Here is a 24,125-nt window from a genome sequence, read left to right on the forward strand (position 1 = left end):
AAGAAAGTCCAGGTACCGACTGTAAATTATCATATGATTATATATATTATGTCTTATACTCTGATTGCCTTTTACTTTGTCAAATTGTATTTCTGTCTTATATGTGTGAAACCTAGACAATGGACATGCCTGAAGGGTAAAAGGTGGATTGTTAAATGCATAGGGACTTGTTTATTAATCATTTATCAGTTTCTCTTAAAGGTCCCATGTCATGGCCATTTCTACTGATCATAATTCATTGTTGAGGTCTACTAGAATAGATTTATATTGTTCAATGTTCCAAAATCACTTTGGTTTCTCAAACAGCATCTCTGTAAACTACGTGTATTCACTGAATTTCACTCTCTGCCTTTAACGGCTCGTTGTAGCTCCAATAGCTCCAGCCCCCACCCTCCCTGTGAGCACAGTGTGCTCTGATTGGTCGGGACGTTGTGAATCGCGCTCAGCTCCGTGGAGGTGTTGTTTCCTCGTTTAGCGATACACAGCGAAACACAGCCAAACTCACCCTGAGCACACACAAAGTCACAGCCGAAGTAAAAACAATAAGTGTGGCTTGATATTGAGTAAGAAAAAGGTTGATAGACGCTGTGAGAATGGGTCTGCAGAGAGAATTTCGCCGCGATCCCAACTCTCTGTTATCAGCCTGCAGCCAGAGAGAGATCATCAGAGCTGCCTGCACTGAGTGTGTGTGTGAGGAAGTCCGTAGATTGGCCAATTTGGACCAATCAGCGGAGGCTTAACGTAACGGCTCCACGGACGTAACGTAACGGCTCCACGGATTGGTCCATTTGGTTCCGGGTAACGCATGACAGTATCGCGTCATAGCTCTGGGCGCGGCTACTGGCCATTCCTACGTCACAATACACAGGAAGTAAACAATTGACAATGACGTATCTCCAACGAGGCGTTTTGGAGAGGTATTTTCTGTGTTAGAGATTTACTCGCTACAGGGTGTACTTTGAGGGCTTTGACTCTGCAGACCGTTTACATGCAGAAAAACCTTCATAACACACAAGGGGACGGGTAATAACCGGAAAAGCGTGACATGGGAGCTTTTAAAGGAAATCACACGTCAGCAATCCTAATGAAATCTCACTTGTGAAGATTGATAGCACACTGAATATGTCAGATCAGTAACACCGAAGAAACTGTCTCTCAAAACTTGTCTCTGTAAAACATTTGAATGACCGAACTTGCAGGATTCCGGTAAATGGTATTGTTTCTATTTAGCCAACACCCTTGATGTGGAACTTATGCTTGATGCTTATTATTTGATTTAGGGGATGAGGCTCAATCAAGATGAGAAGTTAATTATTACTTTTAAATGATTAGTTAAGATAAGGTTTGAACATAGAATGTGGAGTCAGCTATGGCTTTTTTGTTTCTTTGAGTATAATTCAGATTAAAGTCTGACCAATGCTAGTGTTTAGTTGGACCCAAGATTCATACCAAGCTGAACTTTTTTACAGTGTAAGAAAAAGTAAAAGTTACGTTTACTTTAATCTTTGTCACTGCAGATCTTTGCCATGATGGATGCCAAGGCCAGTCAGGACTGCATCAAGGAGATAGATCTACTGAAGGTAAAGTTGATCCATCATTGTGTTCAGGGGATCAGTGAGAGCACCATAACATGTTTCCAGCATTATTACATTACATTAGATTACATTGCATTTAGCTGACGCTTTTATCCAAAGCGACAATAAGTACATTCGACCAGGAAGACACAACCTTGAAGAAAACAGAATCATATAAGTACATCAGGTTTCATAGAGCCAAACATTTCAAGTGCTGCTCAACTGGCTTTAGATAAGCCAGTCCTTTATTAGTATATAAGTGCTTTGTTAGTAATTCTATCGCTCGAAGTGGAGTCTAAAGAGATGAGTTTTCAGTCTGAAGAAGATGTGTAAGCTTTCTGCTGTCCTGATTTCAATGGGGAGCTCATTCCACCATTTTGGAGCCAGGATAGCAAACCCACGTGTTTTTGCTGATGGGAACTTGGGTCCCCCTCGCAGTGCGTGTGCAACGAGCTGTTTGGCTGATGCAGAGCGGAGTGCACGTGCTGGGGTGTACGGTTTAACCATGTCCTGGATGTAGGAAGGACCAGATCCATTCGCAGCATGGTACGCAAGTACCAGTGTCTTGAAGTGGATTCTAGCAGTTGCTGGAAGCCAGTGAAGGGAGCGGAGGAGCGGCGTGGTGTGGGAACATTTAGGAAGGTTGAAGACCAGACGAGCCGCTGCATTCTGGATGAGCTGCAGAGGTCGGATGGCACATGCAGGTAGACCAGCCAGGAGGGAGTTGCAGTAGTCTAGGCGTGAGATGACGAGAGCCTGGACCAGAACCTGCGTGGCTTTCTGGGTCAGGAGGGGACGTATCCTCCTGATGTTGTAAAGAGTGTATCTGCAGCAGCGGGTTGTTGCAGCGATGTTTGCAGTGAAGGACAGTTTGTTATCTAGGGTCACACCCAGATTCCTTGCAGTCTGAGTCGGGGAAACAACAGAAGTGCCGATGTTGATTGTTAGGTCAAGAGTGGGACAATCTTTTCCCGGAAGGAAAAGCAGTTCAGTCTTGTCAAGGTTGAGCTTGAGGTGATGAGCAGACATCCACTGAGAGATGTCTGCTAGGGAAGCAGAGATGCGTGCGACGACCTGGGTCTCTGAGCGGGGAAAGGACAGAATTAATTGGGTGTCGTCAGCGTAGCAGTGGTATGAAAAACCATGCGGGCTAATGACTGATCCGAGCGAGTTTGTGTACAAGGAGAAGAGGAGGGGACCAATAACAGAGCCCTGAGGGACCCCTGTAGTTAATTGACAAGGGTCGGACTCGGACCCTCTCCAAGTTACCCTGTAGGTGCGGTCTTTGAGGTATGAGGTGAGGAGGGAAAGTGCAGAGCCTGAAACTCCAAGTTTTTGGAGAGTGCGAAGGAGGATCTGATGGTTCACCGTGTCGAATGCAGCAGACATAGGGGAAAACATAGGATAACTAGTGTATGAGCATAACTTTGAGTTCAGCTCTACTTCTTCTTGTGGGAGCTGCTGCTGCATGCTGTGTTAGCATGAAAACATGACAGATGTGTGTCTCCTGTTTGCCCACTGCAGCAGCTGAATCACCCCAATGTGATCAAATACCTGGACTCTTTCATTGAAGACAACGAGCTCAACATCGTTCTGGAGCTGGCGGATGCTGGAGATCTGTCCCAGATGATAAAGGTCAGATCACAGACTCACCTCAGATCAAACAAGAAAAGTGACCCAAACTCAACTCCTTTTACACGCAGCAACATTACTAGTATTTTATCAAGATTCATTTTTCATGATTCTACTCTAAATAATGTGAGATGAGAGCAACACTTTGTTTTGGCCTGGTTCCCATAGCAACACGTAGCATCTTCAAGTCTATATATCAATATTCCAATGACTTGTATACAGACTAGTCTTGCACTATTGTATCTGTTTTCTTGTGTTGCTGTTGGAGGAGTCTGTGACCTGAGAGAACTACACCGTAGCTATGCACACATGACAACAAAAGCCTTGAATCTTGAATCTAGCATTGTCACTTTCTATGGACTAACATTGCTTCCTTCTATCTTTAAAGTACTTCAAGAAGAAGCGGCGCCTCATCCCAGAGAGAACTATCTGGAAGTATTTTGTGCAGCTCTGCAGCGCCCTGGAGCACATGCACTCACGCAGAGTAATGCACCGTGGTAAGCAGCTACTGACCCATTTACTCACCCTCATACCATTTCATAAAAGAGTGGTGCAGGAATGAGTCTTACAACCCGTAAAGGAGGTAGACAGAGAATCAGCACTTTGGAAACAGGGCTGAAACAGAGGGGATTATGGGATGCTTCAATGATCTGCTTGGTCTTTCAGCCAATCAGAGACAGGTTCTGTATATATCTGAGACCTGTAATAGATTGATGAAAAACAGTAAAATAGGGGACCTTTAACACTTCTGGTTGAAAGACGGCCACACCTTAGTATGTTTCTGACATCAGAATAAACCAACTCCACTATTTGTGGTTCTTAAATTAATGGTACTTGTATTTATCTCCTTTGTTACACTGCCCACTGGTGGAGAGCCTTAGACACTGAGCAGTCAGACTTATATGTACTGTTATGAATGTACAAGCTGAAAAACCTCACTAGGAATCATAAACAATTACATATTGGTATCAGCAGCTCAAAAACTTGATATGTTTTTCTTATTGTACAGTCGATATTTAAACACGGAAGGTATATGAACCTGACCCAGTGTATATTTCTCTACAGCCTGCAATGATTTTATCAGCTTTGCGATAGCATTTCAATGTGTGTGTGTGTGTGTGTGTGTGTGTGTGTGTGTGTGTGTGTGTGTGTGTGTGTGTGTGTGTGTGTGTGTGTGTGTGTGTGTGTGTGTGTGTGTGTGTGTGTGTGTGTGTGTGTGTGTGTGTGTGTGTGTGTGTGTGTGTGTGTGTGTGTGTGTGTGTGTGTGTGTGTGTGTGTCAGATATAAAGCCAGCCAACGTGTTCATCACAGCCACAGGTGAGGTGAAGCTGGGTGACCTGGGATTAGGACGCTTCTTCAGCTCCAAAACCACGGCGGCACACTCCTTAGGTAAGGCACGGACAGAACATGCATGTAAATACAGATCACGCATACATACATATTCATATACATGGATTCGATGTTACAATAATAACTAAGTATACATTTAAAAAACAGCATTAGATATGTGGGTTTTCTGTGATCGTCTTACAGCAATGATCAATAGTTTTTCTGAACATCTTAACTCTCTCTCTCCCAGTGGGGACTCCTTACTACATGTCGCCGGAGAGGATCCACGAGAACGGATACAATTTTAAGTCTGATATCTGGTCTCTAGGATGTCTTCTGTATGAGGTAAGCTCACACGTACTGTTACTTGTTTTTTCAAGGTTTTACACCTTTTCCAAAGTTAAATTCAAGCACTTTGAACCCTACCCCTTTTACACTACAGCTGTGGTTAATACATATTTACATATAGTACGTATGGCCTGCTTTAGACGATGATGGAAAGGGAGCTCTTCAGGTATAATGAAATGCAGCGGGCCTAGCATCAGTCACTGGGAAGTCACAATAAGTCTTCAAGCTCCTTTTCAATCCTCCAAAGAGTGGACGTCTGCGCTCTGTCAGCAGTGACTGATCTATCAGCTCTTCTGCATCGTGTTGGTTTTCAGTCTTCACCAGGAATGTCTCTCATCCAGCCTGTCTTCCACTTTTTTCTGCAGATGGCAGCGCTGCAGAGTCCGTTTTATGGGGACAAGATGAACCTGCTCTCCCTCTGCCAGAAGATCGAGAAGTGTGATTACCCTCCCCTCCCTCCGGACCATCACTCTGAAAAGGTAGAGGAGGAATCATTAGGCGCGTTCACACCGCAGCACTTTTCCCACTTCTAATATAGTTCCGAAATGTCGCGTTCACACCAAAAAGAGTCGGAACTAAAATGAGTTCAAGAGAACCTTTCCACCCCCTTTTCCGTCCCTGCAAGAGAGCAGGAGAAAAAGGTTCTTATTTCTGATTGGCTGGGCGGAATGCAAACCACGCCCCCGTAAAACTCCCAAAAAGTTTTGTGAATCTGCCATTTTATTATCCTCGCGTTAGCATTATTAGCATTAGCCCAGCGCAGAAATGCAGAGAGACTAACTTACGGCAACACAAAATAAAACATGGGAGCGGTGGAGATGAGGAGGTGTCGGCGTTCTGGCGATTTACTCTGAAGGCTTCAGTAGAAGCTGCTGGGAGTCCCAGCAGCTTCTACTGAAGCCAGTCCCCAACTCCGGGGACTTCCGGCCGGGGACTTCGGGGTGGCAGTATACGCCGTGAAGTTGTTTGCGGCCTGCCAGTAAACCCAAAGCAGCAGAAGAAGAAGAAGAAGTGACGTCAGAGGCTTCATTTGCCTAATCCTCCCCGATGGACTTATTCCAGTGTGAACGCGATCTGAACTTAGTTCATGAGAACTAAAGAGTTCTCATGAACCTTTGTGGGAAAAGTACTGCGGTGTGAAAGCACCTATTAATACAGACAACAAATGCAATTTTTCCTCCTTGATCAAATTTGACTTGGCTGTAGGAAATGAATGAACCTAAAGGGCCGATTACCACATTGTTGTTGTGTCTTCTCGTGGGATTTGTTGACCAAAAAACTGCAGAATATCCGTCTCCTTTAAGCTAATGAAACCCTTCTTTCCTACAGCTGAGGGAGCTGGTCAGCACGTGCATCAACCCGGAGCCAGACCAGCGGCCGGACATCGTCTTCGTGCTGCAGATCGCCAAACAGATGCATGTTTGGACCTCCAGCAACTGAGCCCCCCCCCCCCACTTCCTTCTTCTCAATCTGATGACTGTCTCATGTCCACAGGAGCACCATGGCAGCTTCACCCCCTCTCCTGTCATGGAGGATGTGAAGAGCCTAGTAGTGGTGCAGCACTCGTTCAAAGTGGACTTTCTGAAAGCAAAGGAGACTTTTCTGCAGCTCAGGATGAAGAGCTGTCTCAGTCTGATCAGATTTCTTCGAGGGTGCATTCCATACAGACTGGGAATTTGAGTATTGATCATCTGTCGTTGTAATCTATTTTATATTGTCAATTTAAGTACATTCTGTAGGGGTCAAATTAGCCATCTGTAACTGTGTATTAGCAATTACTGAGTCAGATTTGTCGTTTACATGCAGTGTGTATTAGCTCAGTGTGACTGCTTCTTTATTATATAACTTATCTGGGCCTGGTCTTGTTATTTCGTTGCTGCCACCTTGCTGGCATCGATTCTCTCTCTCTCTCTCTCTCTCTCTCTCTCTCTCTCTCTCTCTCTCACTAAATGCGCTATTGCCACACACACACACAGAGCCGAGCTTGAATGAAACACAGAGACCCAGAAGTACTTGTACTGTATTTCCATGCAACTCTCTGATTGGTCTGGTGTCTTGCCTCTGTTGCATTCACTGAACACGGGAAATTACAATCCTACCGTCCTCTCTAGTGTCATGATAAGGTTCAGGTAAAGCACGGTTAATGTATTATATTATTGAGGGACAATTGTCCGGGGCTACAGAAAAAACATTCGGGGCTTGCATTGGGGGTGCTTAGGGGGTGCTATCACTAGAAGGACCAATTATGTTTGGAAAATATCACTCGACATCAGGTTGAGAACAGTGGCGGATTTAGGATTGTAGGAGATCCGGTGCAGGGGTAAAGTGCTATTTTTACAAGTGGGGGGTGGACGGAACATCCTGTAGGGGGGTCGTCGCCTCCTCTAGGGGGGTCCGAGGGCCTGCTCCCCAGGGAATTTTTTTTTTAAATATTGAAGTTAAAAGCATCAATCTGGTGCACTTTGAGAGCAACATCAACCCTACCTTAATAATACCTTAAAGCGGACAAAAGGCACTGGAGAACAGTGATTCATTAACATCCTTTAATGAAGCAAACTAATGCCTTAACTTACTCAAATACAGTCATTTACTTATTTTGGTGAAACGAATGTGCGTAGAGTTTTAAAGGATGCGGATAGTCTCACGTTGATTCTGGCGCATTGCTTATCGTTTTATAGATCTATTCTCATCCACCATCTTTGTTTGTGACGTAAAGAGTCACGTTTCTGAATCGGACACTCTTGAGTGGATGCAGTCACAGCCAATCGGAGTCTGATTCAGACTGATTCAGCCTATCAGTTCCGTTGCCTGTCAGTTCCGTTGCTATGGTTCCGTTGTTATGTGTACTGAAACGAGAGCCGGTATAATTCCACGCACAAAAACAAAATAAAAATTAGAATACCTTATTTTAGTGTTTTAAAAGTCGACTGAGGTATGAAGGGTTAACGTTACATCTTAGGATAATTTTTAGTGATGTTCTGTATACATACTAACATATAAGGGTATACTTAGTGTGGTTACTCCATGTTTACTAGCTATAACATTAACGTTACATCACTCTTTTTCACTTCTTACTCAGTCAGCCAGACTGCAGATATCACCATTAGATTCACAAACCTGAAACATCATCCATTTCTTCACTGCTGGTGATGACATTGTTATCAGCTGCTGATACTGCTGCTGCTGCTTGTGGCGCTTGCTCCGATGAAAATAACTTTCTAATATCCATAACTTTATAGGCTATTAGCTTAAAACTCGCCAGGTACTAGGAAGGATCACTTCTTCAGGGCAGGGAAGGCTACGCAGTACGCAGGCTAATGTCCCGCAGCGGTGAAACATCCGGGGCTTGAGCCCAAGTAGCCACCCCCTAGCACCGCCACTGGTTGAGAATCAATAATCAGGTACTAATTTATTCTTGCAAGACGGAGCAGGCAGAGTTAAATCACATACAAAGGATATGGGTTAACTCACACACATGGGGTACTATGTTGCTCAACGGGTCAGAAAAAAAACATCAGGCTTATACTGTATAGTCCAAAACACAGGAGATAACAACAAAGTCGTAAATCGACTCGAGGTGACACTAATATCATCAGCAGGTGTCGGAAAGGTGACGGGGACATCTGCGACGTCTTCTGGAAAGAGTCACCTACTTCTTTCACGCCTCATAGAAGTAGGATATTTAGGAGACAACAAGTATGTGTCTTCTCAAAAATATCAACAACCTGAAATGCCCTGCCTCCTCCTATCCTTACAAGAGGCAGCTGCAAGGCCGTACACAGTGCAGAGTCACACATAGTATCAGTGCATTAAAACAACCCATAAAGAGGAGACAACTTGTATTTTCTCCAACTGTGTGTGTGTGTGTGTGTGTGTGTGTGTGTGTGTGTGACCTAGCATTACTATCCTTGTGGGGACCTACATCTTTACACAGTCACGTGTGGGGACTGGCTTCCCTTATGGGGACAAAATGGAGGTCCCCATAAGGGTGAGGGAATGCTCCGGTTTCGGGACAAATTAACATGGGATCGCTCCGGTCATTGTACGTACTTCGTCTCACTGGAATATTAACGGTCAGATTGAATACAACATCGACCCAATTTTTCCGGTCAATGACGGGAGAGTTTTGAAAGTGACAAAACACTGTTCCACACATTTAAAAACACTTAAACAATTAAACAATGTTTACCCAGGATTCAGGCCCCTTCCCTGGCTTGTAAAATGTGGTGATGCGCCCTGGAGGTATCAGATTATTTAAAACATGTATACCCGTGATTCAATCACTTTTCCTGGCTTGTAAAGTGCTGTGAAGCAGCCTGTTCTCTGGGTGCAGTCTGGGTGCAAGAGCCATGTGCTGCCAGGAGCTCTCTGGGTGCACTCTGTGGGTCTCACAGCCCGCTTCTCTCTGGCTGCTCTCTCCCTCTATTCACACCACTTTTCCCCAGGTTTCAAAGACTTATTGTTGGGTAGAAAAGCCATGTGCATCACCCTGGATCCCTGCATATGTGCCTGTGAGTCTGAGACCCTGCTAACAGCAGTGACTCTGCTGTTTTTACCTTCTTGTACATTTCATGAGTCGAATGTGGACGAAATGGACAGTTTTCTGTCCATAACACCGGCTGTTTATGCAGTCAAATGCACATTTGAATTAAAACAGTTTAATGCACTTTTAACACTCATGTACCCACGATTCAAGCTGCTTTCCTGGGTTACAAAGAGCTGTGAAACAGCCTGTCCTCTGGGTGCAGTCTGGTTGGGAGAGCCATGTGCTGCAAGGAGCTCTCTGTGTCTCTGTGTGAGTCTCACACCCCGCTTCTCTCTGGGTGCTCTCCCCCCTGTATTCACAGCACTCATTGCTGGGTAGAAAAGCCTTGTGCATCACCCTGGATCTCTGCATAGGTGCCTGTGAGTCTGAGACCCTGCTAACAGCAGTGAACCTGCTGCCAGCATTATGAACATATTAATGAGGCATTTTAACACTTTTTTCCATGAAAATGATTTTTATTCACTATCATGGGGCTATATAAATCAAATTCCGGGTAATTCGGAGCACAATTCTACCTTTTACTATTTAAATGTATTTGTATTATATATTTTTGGGCTATAAAAGTGACATTTCTGGGTGACTTTGTCAGTTTATGGAGCTTATCCCACAAATCCGGAGGTTCCAGGCCGAATTTGGGAGCTCAAAGGCGGCCTGCCATGCGCCCCCACCCGTGGAAAGAAGAAAAAAGCAAAGAAAACGGTTAATTATATCTTAAAATAATCAAAAATTAAGTTAAAAAAAATTATCGAAAAAACGACTGAGTGCCAACGGAGAAGGGGCTCAACAAAGCTCAACCCTTCGGCGCTTCGGGCCGAAGCCCCGGACACTTTTCCACTCCCCCGTTGCAACTTACAACGGAGAGGGGAAACCTAGCCTCCCCTTCTCTGTCAAAAAAATGCATTCATCAATTTCAGACTACTGTCTCCACAAAATCGGAAACCCGGTTTTTGAGAGGACTCAGAAAAAAAATGGCTGTCTCACTTCATGGAGGAATGTATCCGCCCCATGTGCACTCTGGCTCGGATACATTTGTTGCCCGGAGACCCCCCAGCATGGTTCTTACCAAACTTTAAGTTTTTGAACTGGTCTCTGGAGGAATGTAAGGGGAGTTTGAGGGGACTCTACCCGCATTATGAGGCACTATTTTCCGATACATTTGATCACTTTCACCCCTTTTGTATGGATCTCCAAAAAGTGAACTCAGACTTTTTCTGACTGTGGAGGAATGCAAGGGGAGTTTGAGGGGACTCTACCCGCATTATGAGACACTATTTTCGGATACGTTTTCTCACTTTCACCCCTTTTCTATGGATCTCCAAAAAGTGAACTCAGACTTTTTCTGACTGTGGAGGAATGCAAGGGGAGTTTGAGGGGACTCTACCCGCATTATGAGACACTATTTTCGGATACTTTTTTTCATTTTCAGCCCTTTTCCATGGATGAATTTAAACTTTTTTTTTACATTTTGGTTAATTTGACCCAGTTCTGGTAACCGCATTGCCTGGAGGACAGGACGGAGAGATGACAGACTCTCTGGCCACCTCACAAGTCACTATTGTCGGACACTTTCTTTGCTTTACCCCGGTTCTATCACTCTTTCCTCCTTTGACCATAAAACGTCTTTCCTGCTGGGGTACTGCCTGGTTCCGGGGCACCCCAAACCCTCTCATGGTCGGGGCACCATGAATTGATGCATCGGACCCAATTTTGCCATCACCAGCCCCGCGTTGGTGTGGAGGTGGGACCATTTAACCCGGTGGTAACCCAAGTCCTCCCTTGGTCCGTGTACCATGCATTGAAGCATTGGACCCATTGTTGCAATCACCGATTACGCTAATGCATATAAACGGAGAAACAGAAAATAATTTAAATACAATTAATTGTGTCTGTTTTAGTAAGGATATCGTCCGAATGCCCGGTGTGCAGACTCTTCTATCTGGCTTTGAACAAGCACCTGAAGCACAAACATGCAGTGCGGAACTTGGAGGAAAGAGGTATCATTCTTAAAATGGCCAGTGGCAGAATAAATGTTCGGACCAAACCCTGTCCCATCACAGGGTGTTCGTGTGCTGGGAAGAGACGGTCATGTAACTCATGACCACCCTGAGTTCTCCCGAGATGAGGCACATCAGGTCATGGCAAGGCTGAAGCATAGTGTGGCCCTGCAGTTACTCCATGACCTCCGAGAGACTAATCCCATCATTGGAATGGCTACATCATTGGATATCGACAATGAGGAGGAATACCCGGTGCACCCTCCACCCATCTCCCCACATACCGAGTGTGACAAAGAGGACTGCAGGCGGGTGATGCGGTCTACAGAAGCCTCCGGTAGTGAGACCCCTCTCAAGACTGTCATGCATTCACCAGCAGCCTCCAGCAGCACTACCCCACTCAAGACTCCGGTCAAGACTGTCATGCGGTCCCCAGAAGCCTCCGGTAGTGAGACCTCTGTATGCCAGAAGACCCGTGCGTCTGTCTACAATAATTATATCACGATTGTTGTTGTACTCCAAATATTAAGCAAAATATGTCACATTCTATAATGACTGTCATCAAATCATAATTTTGAGAAAAAGGCCTTTAAAGTTTCCTCTTCTCTGAAATCCATCGATCTGATTGATTATTAGCGGAGCAAATGATCAAAGTACTACGGAGGGAAGATATTTGGATTACTGGTCTGGGGGAAGTCAAGACTTTGTAACGGACCCTGCCGTGTTATCTATGATTACTATACGCTTACATTCATAATTTCAGCCGGAGGGAGGGGGGGCGGCGCCGCGGAAGAGCAGATTGCGAGTTCGAGGTGCCTGTCATCTTCCCTTTACAAGCTTCAAAAACGTATTTATCGTGTGATTTTCTAAATAAAAGTTTCATATTCTGAAAGCCAAGACTTTGATTATTTAAAATCAAACAAAACCCCCGAACGCAAATCCACGTTTATTTTTAAATGAGCCGTTGCGATTTCTGAATGATTTCGATAGAGCGGGTCACATATTATGTATACTGTGCAAACTGTTCATGTGATAATTAAATAAATAATAAAACATGAATATAACCTTTAAGGTTCCCAGGGGCAGATACAGTGCCAGGTATCAGACTATTTAAACAATGTTTACCCAGGATTCAAACACCTTCCCTGGCTTGTAAAATGCGGTGATGCGCCCTGGAGGTATCAGACTATTTTAAACAACTTTTCCCGCCTTTCAAACTCTTATTCCTGGGTTTTAGCCTGTCATTTTGCTATCATTTCGATATCATTTAACATTGACCCTTTCCTGAAAATGCACATATTCTGTGCATTTCCAGGATATCGTGCAAAATGACAGACTAAAACTCTCTTCCAGACATTTAAAAACACTTTTCCCGACCATTTAAACATTATTTCTGGCTTGTAAAGTGCATTGAGGAGCCCTGGTTGTATCAGACTATTTAAAGGGTTACCAGGAGCATGAGAATATCCTCCACAGAAGGGGTGGTGGTGCCGTGAATAAGGCCGAATATGGATGCCGATAGGCGGACGGTAAAGCACTGCAAAATCCACCCCCCTTTTACCGGGGGCATGAGGTTCTGTAGGGTGTGATCATATGGGTTTAGTCCGTGGGGGAGTGATTAAGTCCGGGGGCCCGGGGACTCACGGTGTGCAAGGTTATGGAGGTGCCCATGTCAGGGACACATGCTGGAGGTCTGTAGTCCGTCGTTTGGGGGTCTTGCGTAAAGTTTGAAATCATTCCAATGTATACTATAGGATAGTAAACCAAAAATATCTTTTAACACTGGAGATATTAAAAAATATGCATAAATAAATAAATGTTAACTGGTAAAATAAGATATGAATGAACAACAAAAATAAAATACGTAACATTTATTTGTTATTGGCTATGGTAGGTTATTGGGTATGTTCACATACTTATTTGATTTTTAAAATGTAAACCGATATTCTGCTCAAAGTGCACCAGATTGAAGCATTTCACTTTAAATGTTAAAACAAATCTTTCCGGGGGATCATACCCCCGGACCCCCCTAGAGGATGTCACGTCCATCCCCCAATTAAAACATGTTCATACAATAATGACTACATTTGAAACCTTCTTTATGTATAGCAACATGTCAATAAGTTTCAGTTGTTGTAGTGTATTTGTCTTTTGTAGAGATTTTTCATGTATTCTTTATATATTATATTGTGCTTGGAGGGGGGGGGGGGGCACCAAATCATAATCTGGCCTAGGGCACCAAAATGTCTAGGGCCGGCCCTGTATGCTGCTATATATTTCCACTGCACTACATTTTAAAAGACAGTATTGTACTTTTGAATCCACTGCATTCCTTTCACAGCTTTTACTAGTTAGATATAGAGTAGTAGATTCAAAATATAAATCAATTATTAAATACACTTTGACAGATATGTATAGGATAAGATATCCAGCAGCAGGACATCAAGTTATTCAAATGATCTCTACATTTACTAACTCTGATAAGACACATCAATAATCATTATAGTAACTCAATATATATATATATATATATATATATATATACAATTCTGAAAAGGGCCATTATGCATAAGGAGTACTGTTGGTACTTTAAGTATATTTTGATACCAATGCTTTTGTACTTTTACTTGTAACAGAGTATTTTTACCCCGTAGTATTTCTACTTTTACTTTGGTGGAATATCTGAGTGCTTCTTACACCACTGCCATCATGAGTGTGGAGCTGTGTGCTACGAAAGCCTGAATTTAAAACAAATATTTTACAGCTGAAGACTGTTTTCAAATGTAGAGCAGGTTGTGAGGAAAGAGTTCAGAGTGTCCGCTCCTCCTCCTGCAATGAATCAGCGTTTGATGAGCCCTCCCTCTTCTTCCTGCTGTCAGACACAGCCAGCAGCTCCACTCTGTGTTTCCTCCTTCCTCCCCTTTAGATCCACACTGAGGAGGATGGGTGTAACCAACATGCGGGTAAAGTACAAGAGCTGATAGGCCACACTCACTGCACACACACATGCTGTTCAGATCACAGCTCTCATAGTTTCAGCTCTCAGGAAGTGAAACTCAGACACTCCCTGCTACTGAGAGGAGAGATGGCGCAGAAAGGAGTTCAGCTGGACCGGGAAATCTTCTCTTGTTCCATCTGTCTGGATCTACTGAAGGATCCGGTGACTATTCCCTGTGGACACAGCTACTGCATGGACTGTATTAAACAGCACTGGGATGGAGAGCTAATCCACAGCTGCCCTCAGTGCAGGCAGAGCTTCACACCGAGGCCTGTCCTGCTGAAGAACACCATGTTAGCAGCTTTAGTGGAGGAGCTGAAGAAGACTGGACTCCAAGCTGCTCCTGCTGATCTCTGCTATGCTGGAGCTGGAGATGTGTCCTGTGATGTCTGCACTGGGAGGAAGCTGAGAGCCTGTAAGTCCTGCCTCGTGTGTCTCGTATCTTACTGTGAGAAACACCTCCAGCCTCATTATGACGTAGCTCAATTAAAGAAACACAAGCTGGTGGAGCCCTCCAAGAAGCTCCAGGAGAACATCTGCTCTCGTCACGACGAGGTGATGAAGCTGTTCTGCCGCACTGATCAGCAGAGTATCTGTTATATCTGCACTGTGGACGAACACAAAGGCCACGACACGGTGTCAGCTGCAGCAGAGAGGACTGAGAGGCAGAGAGAGCTGGAGGGGAGTCGACTAAACATCCAGCAGAGAATCCAGGACGGAGAGAAGGAGGTGAAGCTGCTTCAGCAGGAGGTGGAGGCCGTCAATGGCTCTGCTGAGAAAGCAGTGGAGGACAGTGAGAAGATGTTCACTGAGCTGATCCGTCTCATGGAGAATAGAAGCTCTGATGTGAAGCAGCAGCTCAGATCCCAGCAGGAGAGAGAAGTGAGTGGAGTCAGAGAGCTCCAGGAGAAGCTGGAGCAGGAGATCTCTGAGCTGAAGAGGAGAGACGCTGAGCTGAAGCTGCTGTCTCACACAGAGGACCACAACCACTTTCTGCTCAGCTACCCCTCCTCACTGCCAGCCCTCAGTGAAGCTACACACCCCTCCAGCATCTACATCCGTCCTCTGAGATACTTTGAGGACGTGAAGGCGGCCCTGTCAGCAGTCAGAGACAAACTACAGGACGTCCTGAGAGAGGAATGGGCAAACGTCTCATCGACTGAAGTGGATGTTTTACTGTCAGCAGCAGAGCCCACCACCAGAGCTGGGTTCTTAAGATATTCACAGGAAGTCACTCTGGATCCAAACACAGCAGAGAAACATTTGGTATTATCTGAGGGGAGCAGAAAAGCAACATACATGAAAAAACAACTGTCTTACTCTCGTCACCCAGACAGATTCACTGATTATCAGCAGGTCCTGAGTAGAGAGAGTCTGACTGGACGTTGTTACTGGGAGGTGGAGTGGAGAGGGGGAAGAGTTTATGTAGCAGTCGCATACAAGAATATCAGCAGAGCAGGGAATCAATGTCGATTTGGACTGAATGACAAATCTTGGTCCCTAGATTGTAACCAAAACAGTTATTCACTTCGTTACAACAGTAAATGCACTAACGTCTCAGGTCCTCTGTCCTCCAGAGTAGGAGTGTAACTGGATCACAGAGCAGGTATTCTGTCCTTCTACAGCAGCGTCTCTAACACCACGACTCTCCAGACCACATTCACTCAGCCGCTACATGCTGGAGTTTGGCTTTGTGGTGTAAGAACCACAGCTGAGTTTTGTAAACTGAAATAGCCTGAAGTCATTTGAGGAAATGTTCTACTCCCGACCTGTTTTTCAGGTCTCAGGCTCAAAAATGAAATTCCCAGAACAAATGACCATATCTTCCCTTCTAAAAGGGTTAAATTAATAATCTTTGTTCACAAAGTAATGATAAACCTGTGAGTTGGATGTAGAAAAGTCAGAATCAATATAGATTTTTTTTATTTTAAAGTAAATTCAGATTGAACATAGTAAAAAGAAATTAATTATTGTGTCTGTCCAAAATATTTTTTACTTATAGTGAAAACCACCCTTGGATGATGGGATGGTAGACTAAAAGCTTTACGAATCCAAACTACAACATATAACAAGTACCCTGTATCAAGATTGATGTAAAACAAGTGAAACTTTACCTTTTTAGAGAGATTTAGCAAAAAAAAAACACTTCTGGGTAGGCATGGGCGGTATAATTTTTTTCATACGTGGTATACGGAATATGACGGTATCAGTCCCAATTTAAGGGGTAATTTCTCCCGAAAGAAATGTTTTACTCACTATATCAACAGCCCCACCAAAAATATTTTTCCACCAGCCGCCACTGACGGTATGACTTGGGTCGACTTGAGTGAGGTGGCGTTCGGCGGCAAATAGATGTTTCGAACGGTATATTATATGTTCGGTGTAAAATGCAGCCCGAGCCGGTAGACGCTCGCAAAGTGCCGCGACGTGCGCGCAAGTGCAAAACAAGGGCTGCATACATGACACATTGTGCAAATGGCACATTTTGAGATCGGATACAGGACGCGTTTGTAGATGTCCGACGTTGTTTACATAGTGAGCTAAGTTAACAATATATCATCATACATAAACATTTTCCGGGAGTAAATACTTGACTTATTGAATAAAGTTTGCTATATTCACTAACTAGTTTGGCAATATTATTCCGTGCATGTGTTAAAAACCTTATTTCCATTTGATTCATTGGATTACTCGCGTGAATGTTTAGCACGTAAATGCTTTCGTTTTTAAAACCGTCCGACCTCGACTACAAAACCATCAACCAGTTGCATAGGATTAAAAAATGTCAACACTCACTCACCCCGTCTTAAACATTCCCAAAGAAGTGCCTCTGTCTCTCGTTGTGCTGGATGAAGTCACTGGCGACGAGTAAACCCAAAATAGTCCCAAACAGGCGCAGAGGCATTTTTCTTTTTTACTAGTTGTCCGAGTTCGGGGCCGGCAAATGCTGCCGCCATCTTGCTCAGCTCAGCTCTGTGCTGAGCTCTGAGAGCGGGAAAGACGGACTCTCCTCCCCTGCCCTCTGCTGGCGCGTGCTGTGCATTACAACCAATGTCGTCCCTGTCAAAACTCCGTGTCAGTGTAATAGAATGAAACGCATCTGTGATTTGGCGCACAGTCTGTGACGTCACGGTATTGAAAATCATACCGACGGTATTTCGAAATACCCTGGTATACCGTAATACCGTCATACCGCCCAAGCCTACTTCTGGGGTCATTTGGGTGGATTTGACCTATCTCTGGCCCCCCTTTTTGATGATTGACATCTCTTTCTAACCGTCAGAGCCAATGGAATCGAAGGGAAGTCCCACATACACACACACATGACCAAATAAGGAGTGAGGGTGACGCATAGCCAAAACTGGAAGCTGCGATAACTCTGGTGGCTACCATTAGCAGCTAACTTTTACTCTCCGATTTTTACATAAAAATTGAATTATGGATTATAAATCATTTTTTCAAAGCTACAGATTACACATTATCAACCTAGGGATTAACCGATTCAGCCGCGTTTTTTCTCATTTTAATGCCATTGAACACGTCTTTTGATCAGATTGACAGCTACGGTGAGACAATCTCCCGTAAAAGCTACGTAAAGGTACGTGTTGTGATGTCTGTGTTTGCTTCCCCTGTCGCGAGTTTGGATCGCTCAGTGATGATACTATACCTATATAATCTGTGGAACCTCAGCTTTAATCGGATATCTTATATATGTAGCTACGATAAGTAATAACGATATCCTTATCTTGAGTTCTGTGCCAAAGTGCGTTAGCATTTTTCGCTCAGGGGTCATTTAGATGTTTCTTATGAGACTTGTGTTTTGTTTTGGTAAAAATGGTTTGTATCGTCAGTTAGCTGAGATTATTCCCGTTAATCTGGTATAACACATTAATAGGTTCTTAAATATTAAGTGCAGTGGCGGCGCTAGGGGGTGTCGACTTGGGCTCAAGCCCCGGATGTTTTCTGAAAAGCCCCGGATGTTTCACTTAAAAAAAAAATGTCTCGGGAGTAATGTGCAGTACCGGAGTCCACCAGAGAGGCAGCCTCTGCGGGACAGTAGCCTGTGTACTGCGTAGCCTTCCCTGCCCTGAAGAAGAAGTGATCCTTTCTAGTGCCCAGCGCCATATGGCTCTGCTAGTGCCTGACGAGTTTTAAGATAATAGCCTATAGAGTTATGGATATTAGAAAGTTATTTTCATTGAAAAAGGCGCCACAAGCTGCAGCAGCTGCAGCAGCAGCAGCTGTTTCAGCAGCTGACAACAATGTCATCACCAGCAGTGAAGAAATTGATGATTTTTCAGGTTCGTGAATCTAATGGTTATATCTGCAGTCTGGCTGACTGAGTAAGAAGTGAAAAAGAGTGATGTAATGTTAATGTTAAAGCTAGTAAACATGGAGTATTGAGTAACCACACTAATTATACCCTTACATGTTAGTATGTATCCAGAACATGACTAAAAATTATCCTAAGATGTATCGTTAACCCTTCATACCTCAGTCTACCTTTAAGACACTAAAATAACGTGTTCCAATTTTTATATTGTTTTGGAATTATACCGGCTCTCGTTTCAGTACACTTAACAACGGAACCATAGCAACGGAACTGAAAGGCAACGGAACTGACAGGCAACCCTCTGAATCAGACTCCGATTGGCTGTGACTGCATCCACTCAGAGTGTCCGATTCAGAAACGTGACTCTTACACTCTTTACGTCACAAACAAAGATGGTGGATGAGAATAGATCTATAAAACCATAAGCAATGTGCCAGAATCAACGTGAGACTATCCGCATCCTTTAAAACTCTACACACATTCGTTTCACCAAAATAAGTAAACGACTGTATTTGAGTGAGTTAAGGCATAAGTTTGCTTCATTAAAGGATGTTAATGAATCACTGTTCTCCAGTGCCTTTTGTCAGTTTAAAGGTATTATTAAGGTAGGGTTAATGTTGCTCTCAAAGTGCACCAGATTGATGCTTTTAACTTCAATATTTTAAAAAAAATCTACCCGGGGGAGCATGCCCCCGGTGCCGCCTAAAGGATGTGACGACCCCCCTAAAGGATGTTCGGTCCACTCCCCACTTGTAAAAAAAACCCTGCACCCCCCAACAACTCCTGGGCTAAGCCCCGGATCTCCAACAATCCTAAATCCGCCACTGCCTGAGACACAGGGTCGTGAAAAAAAAAAGGACCCGCCAAGGGGGTCTTTGGGGCTTAACAGGTTAAACTCACCGTCTGTCCATCAGAGCTGATGGCTCATGTCTTCACTGCACAGAGATCAGCTGTCAATCAAACATGATGGGAGGTGCTTTAACATCTTCTCACGAGTTGTTCTGTGTCGTGTTAAATTATCATATAATCATTTAAAACATATATTCTTATACTCTGATTGCCTTTTACTCTGTTAAATTGTATTTGTAGTCTTGTATGTGTTTAACAGAGACGTATGTTAATGATTTATAAATGTGTTGAATATGGATATTTATGTATTTGTGTGTCGTCGTTTCTCTTGTAAAGAAAGTCTTAAGAGAGAAAGCACCAGAGCTTCTTTCATTGTAGATATTTGATTCTAAAGGTTTTTAATTTGTAACTAAGTCTAAATGTGTTCAATGCATAAATGAAAGTTTGAATAATGCAACAAAACAAATTAAAAGAAAAGTCATAAAAAATAAAAGCTAACAGGTCGAGTGCTGCCACATTCACACGTGTGTGAATTTGTTATGTTGTTTCTTGTTAATAAAAGAACTAAGAGGACAAAAGTGAAAATCTCTGTCTCGTGCTTTCTCTAATCCTTGTGTTTTGTTCGAAAGCTGTTACTATTCTTTGAGAAAGGTCGAGTTCCCGTGGGGGGAGGGGGGCAGAGGGAGGGGAGACCAGGTGCATGTTGGGAAAAAGTATTGTTACAGTTGATGAAGGGGGTGGGGGAGGGGTGTCTAAAGTCAAAGATGAATTTTGATTGGGCCAAATTTGACCCCGAGTGACCCACAACATGTTGCTGGGTCTCCCCAGACCCAAACACCAAATTATACACTTTTTTCTTTAGAGACCTTCAGACTGGGCTAAAATGATCCAAATCAGTTTTGTAGTGTTTATATAGCTGCTGTGGAGGATATCATGAAGCCTTGTTCCCATAAAAAAAAATATAGCATAGCTATTGTATAATTGTAACTTGAAACGGGTCACGGGAGACCCGAGCACAACATACAAGAAAAAGTATGTGAACCCTTTGGAATTACCTGGATTTCTGCATAAGTTGGTCATAAAATGTGTTCTGATCTGCAGGTTTGAAATGTGCAAAAGAGCACCTGGATGTTCCACAGCACTACTGGCAAAATATTCTGTGGACAGATGAAACCAAAGTTGAGTTGTTTGGAAGGAACACACAACGCTATGTGTGGAGAAAAAAAGCCACAGCACACCAACTGCCATGGGCGTCCAGAGGGGACATGTCCCCCCCACTTTTCCAAATCCCGTATGTGTTCCGCCCAATTTCAAATGTGTTTATTTTTAACCGCAGACTGCCCCTCATCGCCACGGAGGAGCTGGACACCGACAGCCTGCCTCTGTGGCTGCGCGCGCATGCGACTAGGAACGTCGCGTGCATAAACTATAAATAGCCCAATGAATGATGATCAGGTAGCCTACTGCGGTTGTGACAGAAAAAAACAATGAAACGCCATCAGCAGCAGCAGATTAGTGCTTGGGTGAAAAGAAAGAAAGGAGATGTGAGTTGGTGGATTCAGTAAATTAGCTCAGGATAATCATATTTTCTATCTACACCTGTTGATGTTCGGCTAATGCCGGTGTTGTGTCAAATGATGCACCCCCGTCATGAAATGCACCCCTTGTCACGGGAACGCGCATTTCTAAATGACACGTTTACACCTTAAAATGATGTTTAAAACGAAAAGTAAACGTTCAGGGTTTTTATTAATGGTCATTTTCAGACTGTGAGTTGTTTAGTGGTAGCTCATATTGTCTTGATTATTCTGGTTTAACTTTTCGCTCCGTATTTGATGGTAGTGGTGTCGAAATTCATTCGTCACTTCCTTTCCAGTTTTTTTTTTTTTAATCTTTCTTTTTATTATTATTGTTACGTCCTGTCTGTATAAACGTGCTTTAAAATGTATGGTTTAATTTTACATAGTTGTCATCTAATAATCAAAATATATGTTTAGGTTACATAGTCTTTGTCAGCATATTTTTGCCACGCTATGCACCCCTTGCTATCTTACATAATAAAAGTGTCACATACATGAAACTTGCTCCATTTATTGGTACCAGTCCGAGAACCATACCCTGAAAAATGCTTGAGGGTGGGATTAATAGAAACCTCTTTTTGGCCTGGCCATGCCAACGGGCCATGCCTGAGATCGCATGCTGTAGTTTTATTAAATGTGCCAACTGCTAGGACTGTCTTAGTGAAGAAAGCATTTAGATGCGCAGCTCCGCTGTCTTGGAACCACTTGTCTTGGCACGCCACCCAAAAAGATGGTTTTCTTATTCCCACCCTCAAGCATTTTTCAGGGTATGGTTCTAGGACTGGTACCAATAAATGGAGCAAGTTTCATGTATGTGACACTTTTATTATGTAAGATAGCAAGGGGTGCATAGCGTGGCAAAAATATGCTGACAAAGACTATGTAACATAAACATATATTTTGATTATTAGATGACAAATATGTAAAATTAAACAATACATTTTAAAGCACGTTTATACAGACAGGACGTAACAATAATAATAAAAAGAAAGATAAAAAAAAAAAACGGGCGGTCGAAAAGGAAGTGACGAATGAATTTCGACACCACTACCATAAAATACGGAGCGAAAAGTTAAACCAGAATAATCAAGACTATATGAGCAGGGGCGGATCTAGAAAAATATTCATGGGGTGGCAAGAGGGTGGCAGGAGATTTTGAGGGGTGGCATCCCCTGACAGAAGTATATGCTGATTTAATCGCAGTCATGTCAATTAATGTTAACATGGAAAGCCACAATATTTATTTTAACTCAATAACATTTGGTGCCATTATTGTGGCACATCAGTAAAGCCTTAAATATAAATACATAAGGTGGCAGACTTAATTTAATGAATTTTAACTGAACAATAACTGAATGAGTTTGTCTCACTCTTAGACCAGCATGCGTACCAAGTCTATGCAGACTGCTGCAATAAGTATATTAATTAACTGTCTTGTCGATTTTTGTCTAAATTAGTATGATACTATTAACAATCATATTATTCCTATCAGCTGTCAATCACTGTTATGATTCACATATTCAGTGTTATTATTAAATAAACTATATTTTTTGGAGGAGTTAATGATGAATGTTCCTCAACATGCTTGCATGTGCTCAAGGTGCTTGCTCACCCTCCTTCAAAATTTGAAAGACAAGTAATTACTATCATATATCAAAAGAATCAAAGGAACAGTTCAGCGCCCACAAAGAAAAAAAAATATTTAAACACGTAAGGTCATCATCTTAACAGTTTATTATGCTCATCGAGTCATCCGTGAGCAGAGCATCAAGTTGACATGCCTATAACAGCTGAATGTGGCGATTACCATCTTGTTCAGCAAAACGCCTCACAAACTTATTAAGATTTAAAGCTATGGTGCGTTTTGATTCAATGCTGAGTACAGCCTGAAGAACATATCGAGGATTAAAAAACTAATGTCACAACAGGACTTAGAAAAGCTTGTCCATGCTTTTATCTTTAGTAGACTGGACTACTGCAATAGTGTATTCACAGGGCTGACAAAAAAATCCATCAGAAAGCTGCAGCTGATTCAGAACGCAGCTGCACGTGTCCTCACTAATATACTAATATACAGTCTATGGTCCTCACTAAAATTAAAAGAGTGGATCACATCAGTCCGGTTCTGAAATATTTACATTGGCTTCCAGTCGGCCAAAGAATTGAATTTAAAGTACTATTGCTAGTTTTGAAATCAATAAATGGCTTAGGACCAAAGTATATTGTTGAACTCCTGCATAATTACGAGCCATCAAGGTGCCTCAGGTCTTCTGGGACGGGTCTGCTATCGGTTCCGAGAGTAAAAACAAAACATTGAGAGGCAGCATTTAGCTTTTATGCCCCGACAATCTGAAACGCTTACTATTTTTAAATCGAGACTAAAAGCCGCTAAAAACATATCTCTTTGGCTGCTTTTAATTTAGCTGCTCATATTCACACTACAGTAGGCCTATGCCTTTTAACGATGTATTGTATACCTGTGGTGTTTATTTTTATTATTTTATTATCTTTGCTTTGTAATGCCTGTTGTAAAATGCCATTATATGTGTTTTTACTGTATCTATTCCTAAAAAGTATTTTAATTTGTTTTGTAAAGCACTTTGAATTGTCGCGTACAGAAAAGTGCTATATAAATAAACTTGCCTTGCCTTGCCTTGCCTTGCAGCCAAACTTGACAGGCTCTTCTCTGTCATTGTAGACCGCAAATACCTCATTCCTTCCATCTACTTGGATCCGAAATGCTTCTGGTTTTGCGCTGTCCCCCTGTTCAAATGAAATCGCCGCCATTCACATTTCCAGGCTTGCGCCAGGAACAGGGGAGGGGTTACAAGTGCTGCATTCACTTGCACTAGGACATTAGAGATTTTCTCTCATAAATGTCCGATGAGCCACAACTTTTCTTTCAAAACAAAGCTGCCAACTGGGGTGGCAGCTGGGGTGGC

At 43.1% G+C, this 24,125-nt stretch overlaps 2 protein-coding genes across 2 annotated transcripts in view; both read left to right on the plus strand.

Moving 5' to 3' along the window:
• The window catches only part of nek6 (NIMA-related kinase 6), a 12,459-nt gene extending 5,721 nt beyond the window's left edge, over window positions 1-6,738 (plus strand). The window contains exons 3-10 of the mRNA XM_079658004.1: window positions 1-12; window positions 1,518-1,580; window positions 3,099-3,209; window positions 3,595-3,703; window positions 4,488-4,595; window positions 4,786-4,880; window positions 5,249-5,362; window positions 6,213-6,738. The exon at window positions 1-12 is cut by the window's left edge and continues 129 nt beyond it. Coding sequence (XP_079514130.1) covers window positions 1-12; window positions 1,518-1,580; window positions 3,099-3,209; window positions 3,595-3,703; window positions 4,488-4,595; window positions 4,786-4,880; window positions 5,249-5,362; window positions 6,213-6,323 — 723 coding nt within the window. The 3' untranslated portion in view covers window positions 6,324-6,738. The remainder of the gene's footprint in view (window positions 13-1,517; window positions 1,581-3,098; window positions 3,210-3,594; window positions 3,704-4,487; window positions 4,596-4,785; window positions 4,881-5,248; window positions 5,363-6,212) is intronic.
• A 7,271-nt stretch (window positions 6,739-14,009) lies between these two features.
• LOC307025241 (tripartite motif-containing protein 16-like) lies at window positions 14,010-15,992 on the plus strand. Its single transcript, XM_079659878.1, is given in 2 exon segments — window positions 14,010-15,790; window positions 15,793-15,992. Coding segments are annotated over 2 exon segments (1,398 nt in total). The 5' UTR covers window positions 14,010-14,508; the 3' UTR covers window positions 15,909-15,992.
• Window positions 15,993-24,125: the final 8,133 nt, after the last annotated feature.

Source organism: Notothenia rossii (genome assembly GCF_949606895.1).
Source record: "Notothenia rossii genome assembly, chromosome: 11".
Taxonomy (NCBI): domain Eukaryota; kingdom Metazoa; phylum Chordata; class Actinopteri; order Perciformes; family Nototheniidae; genus Notothenia; species Notothenia rossii.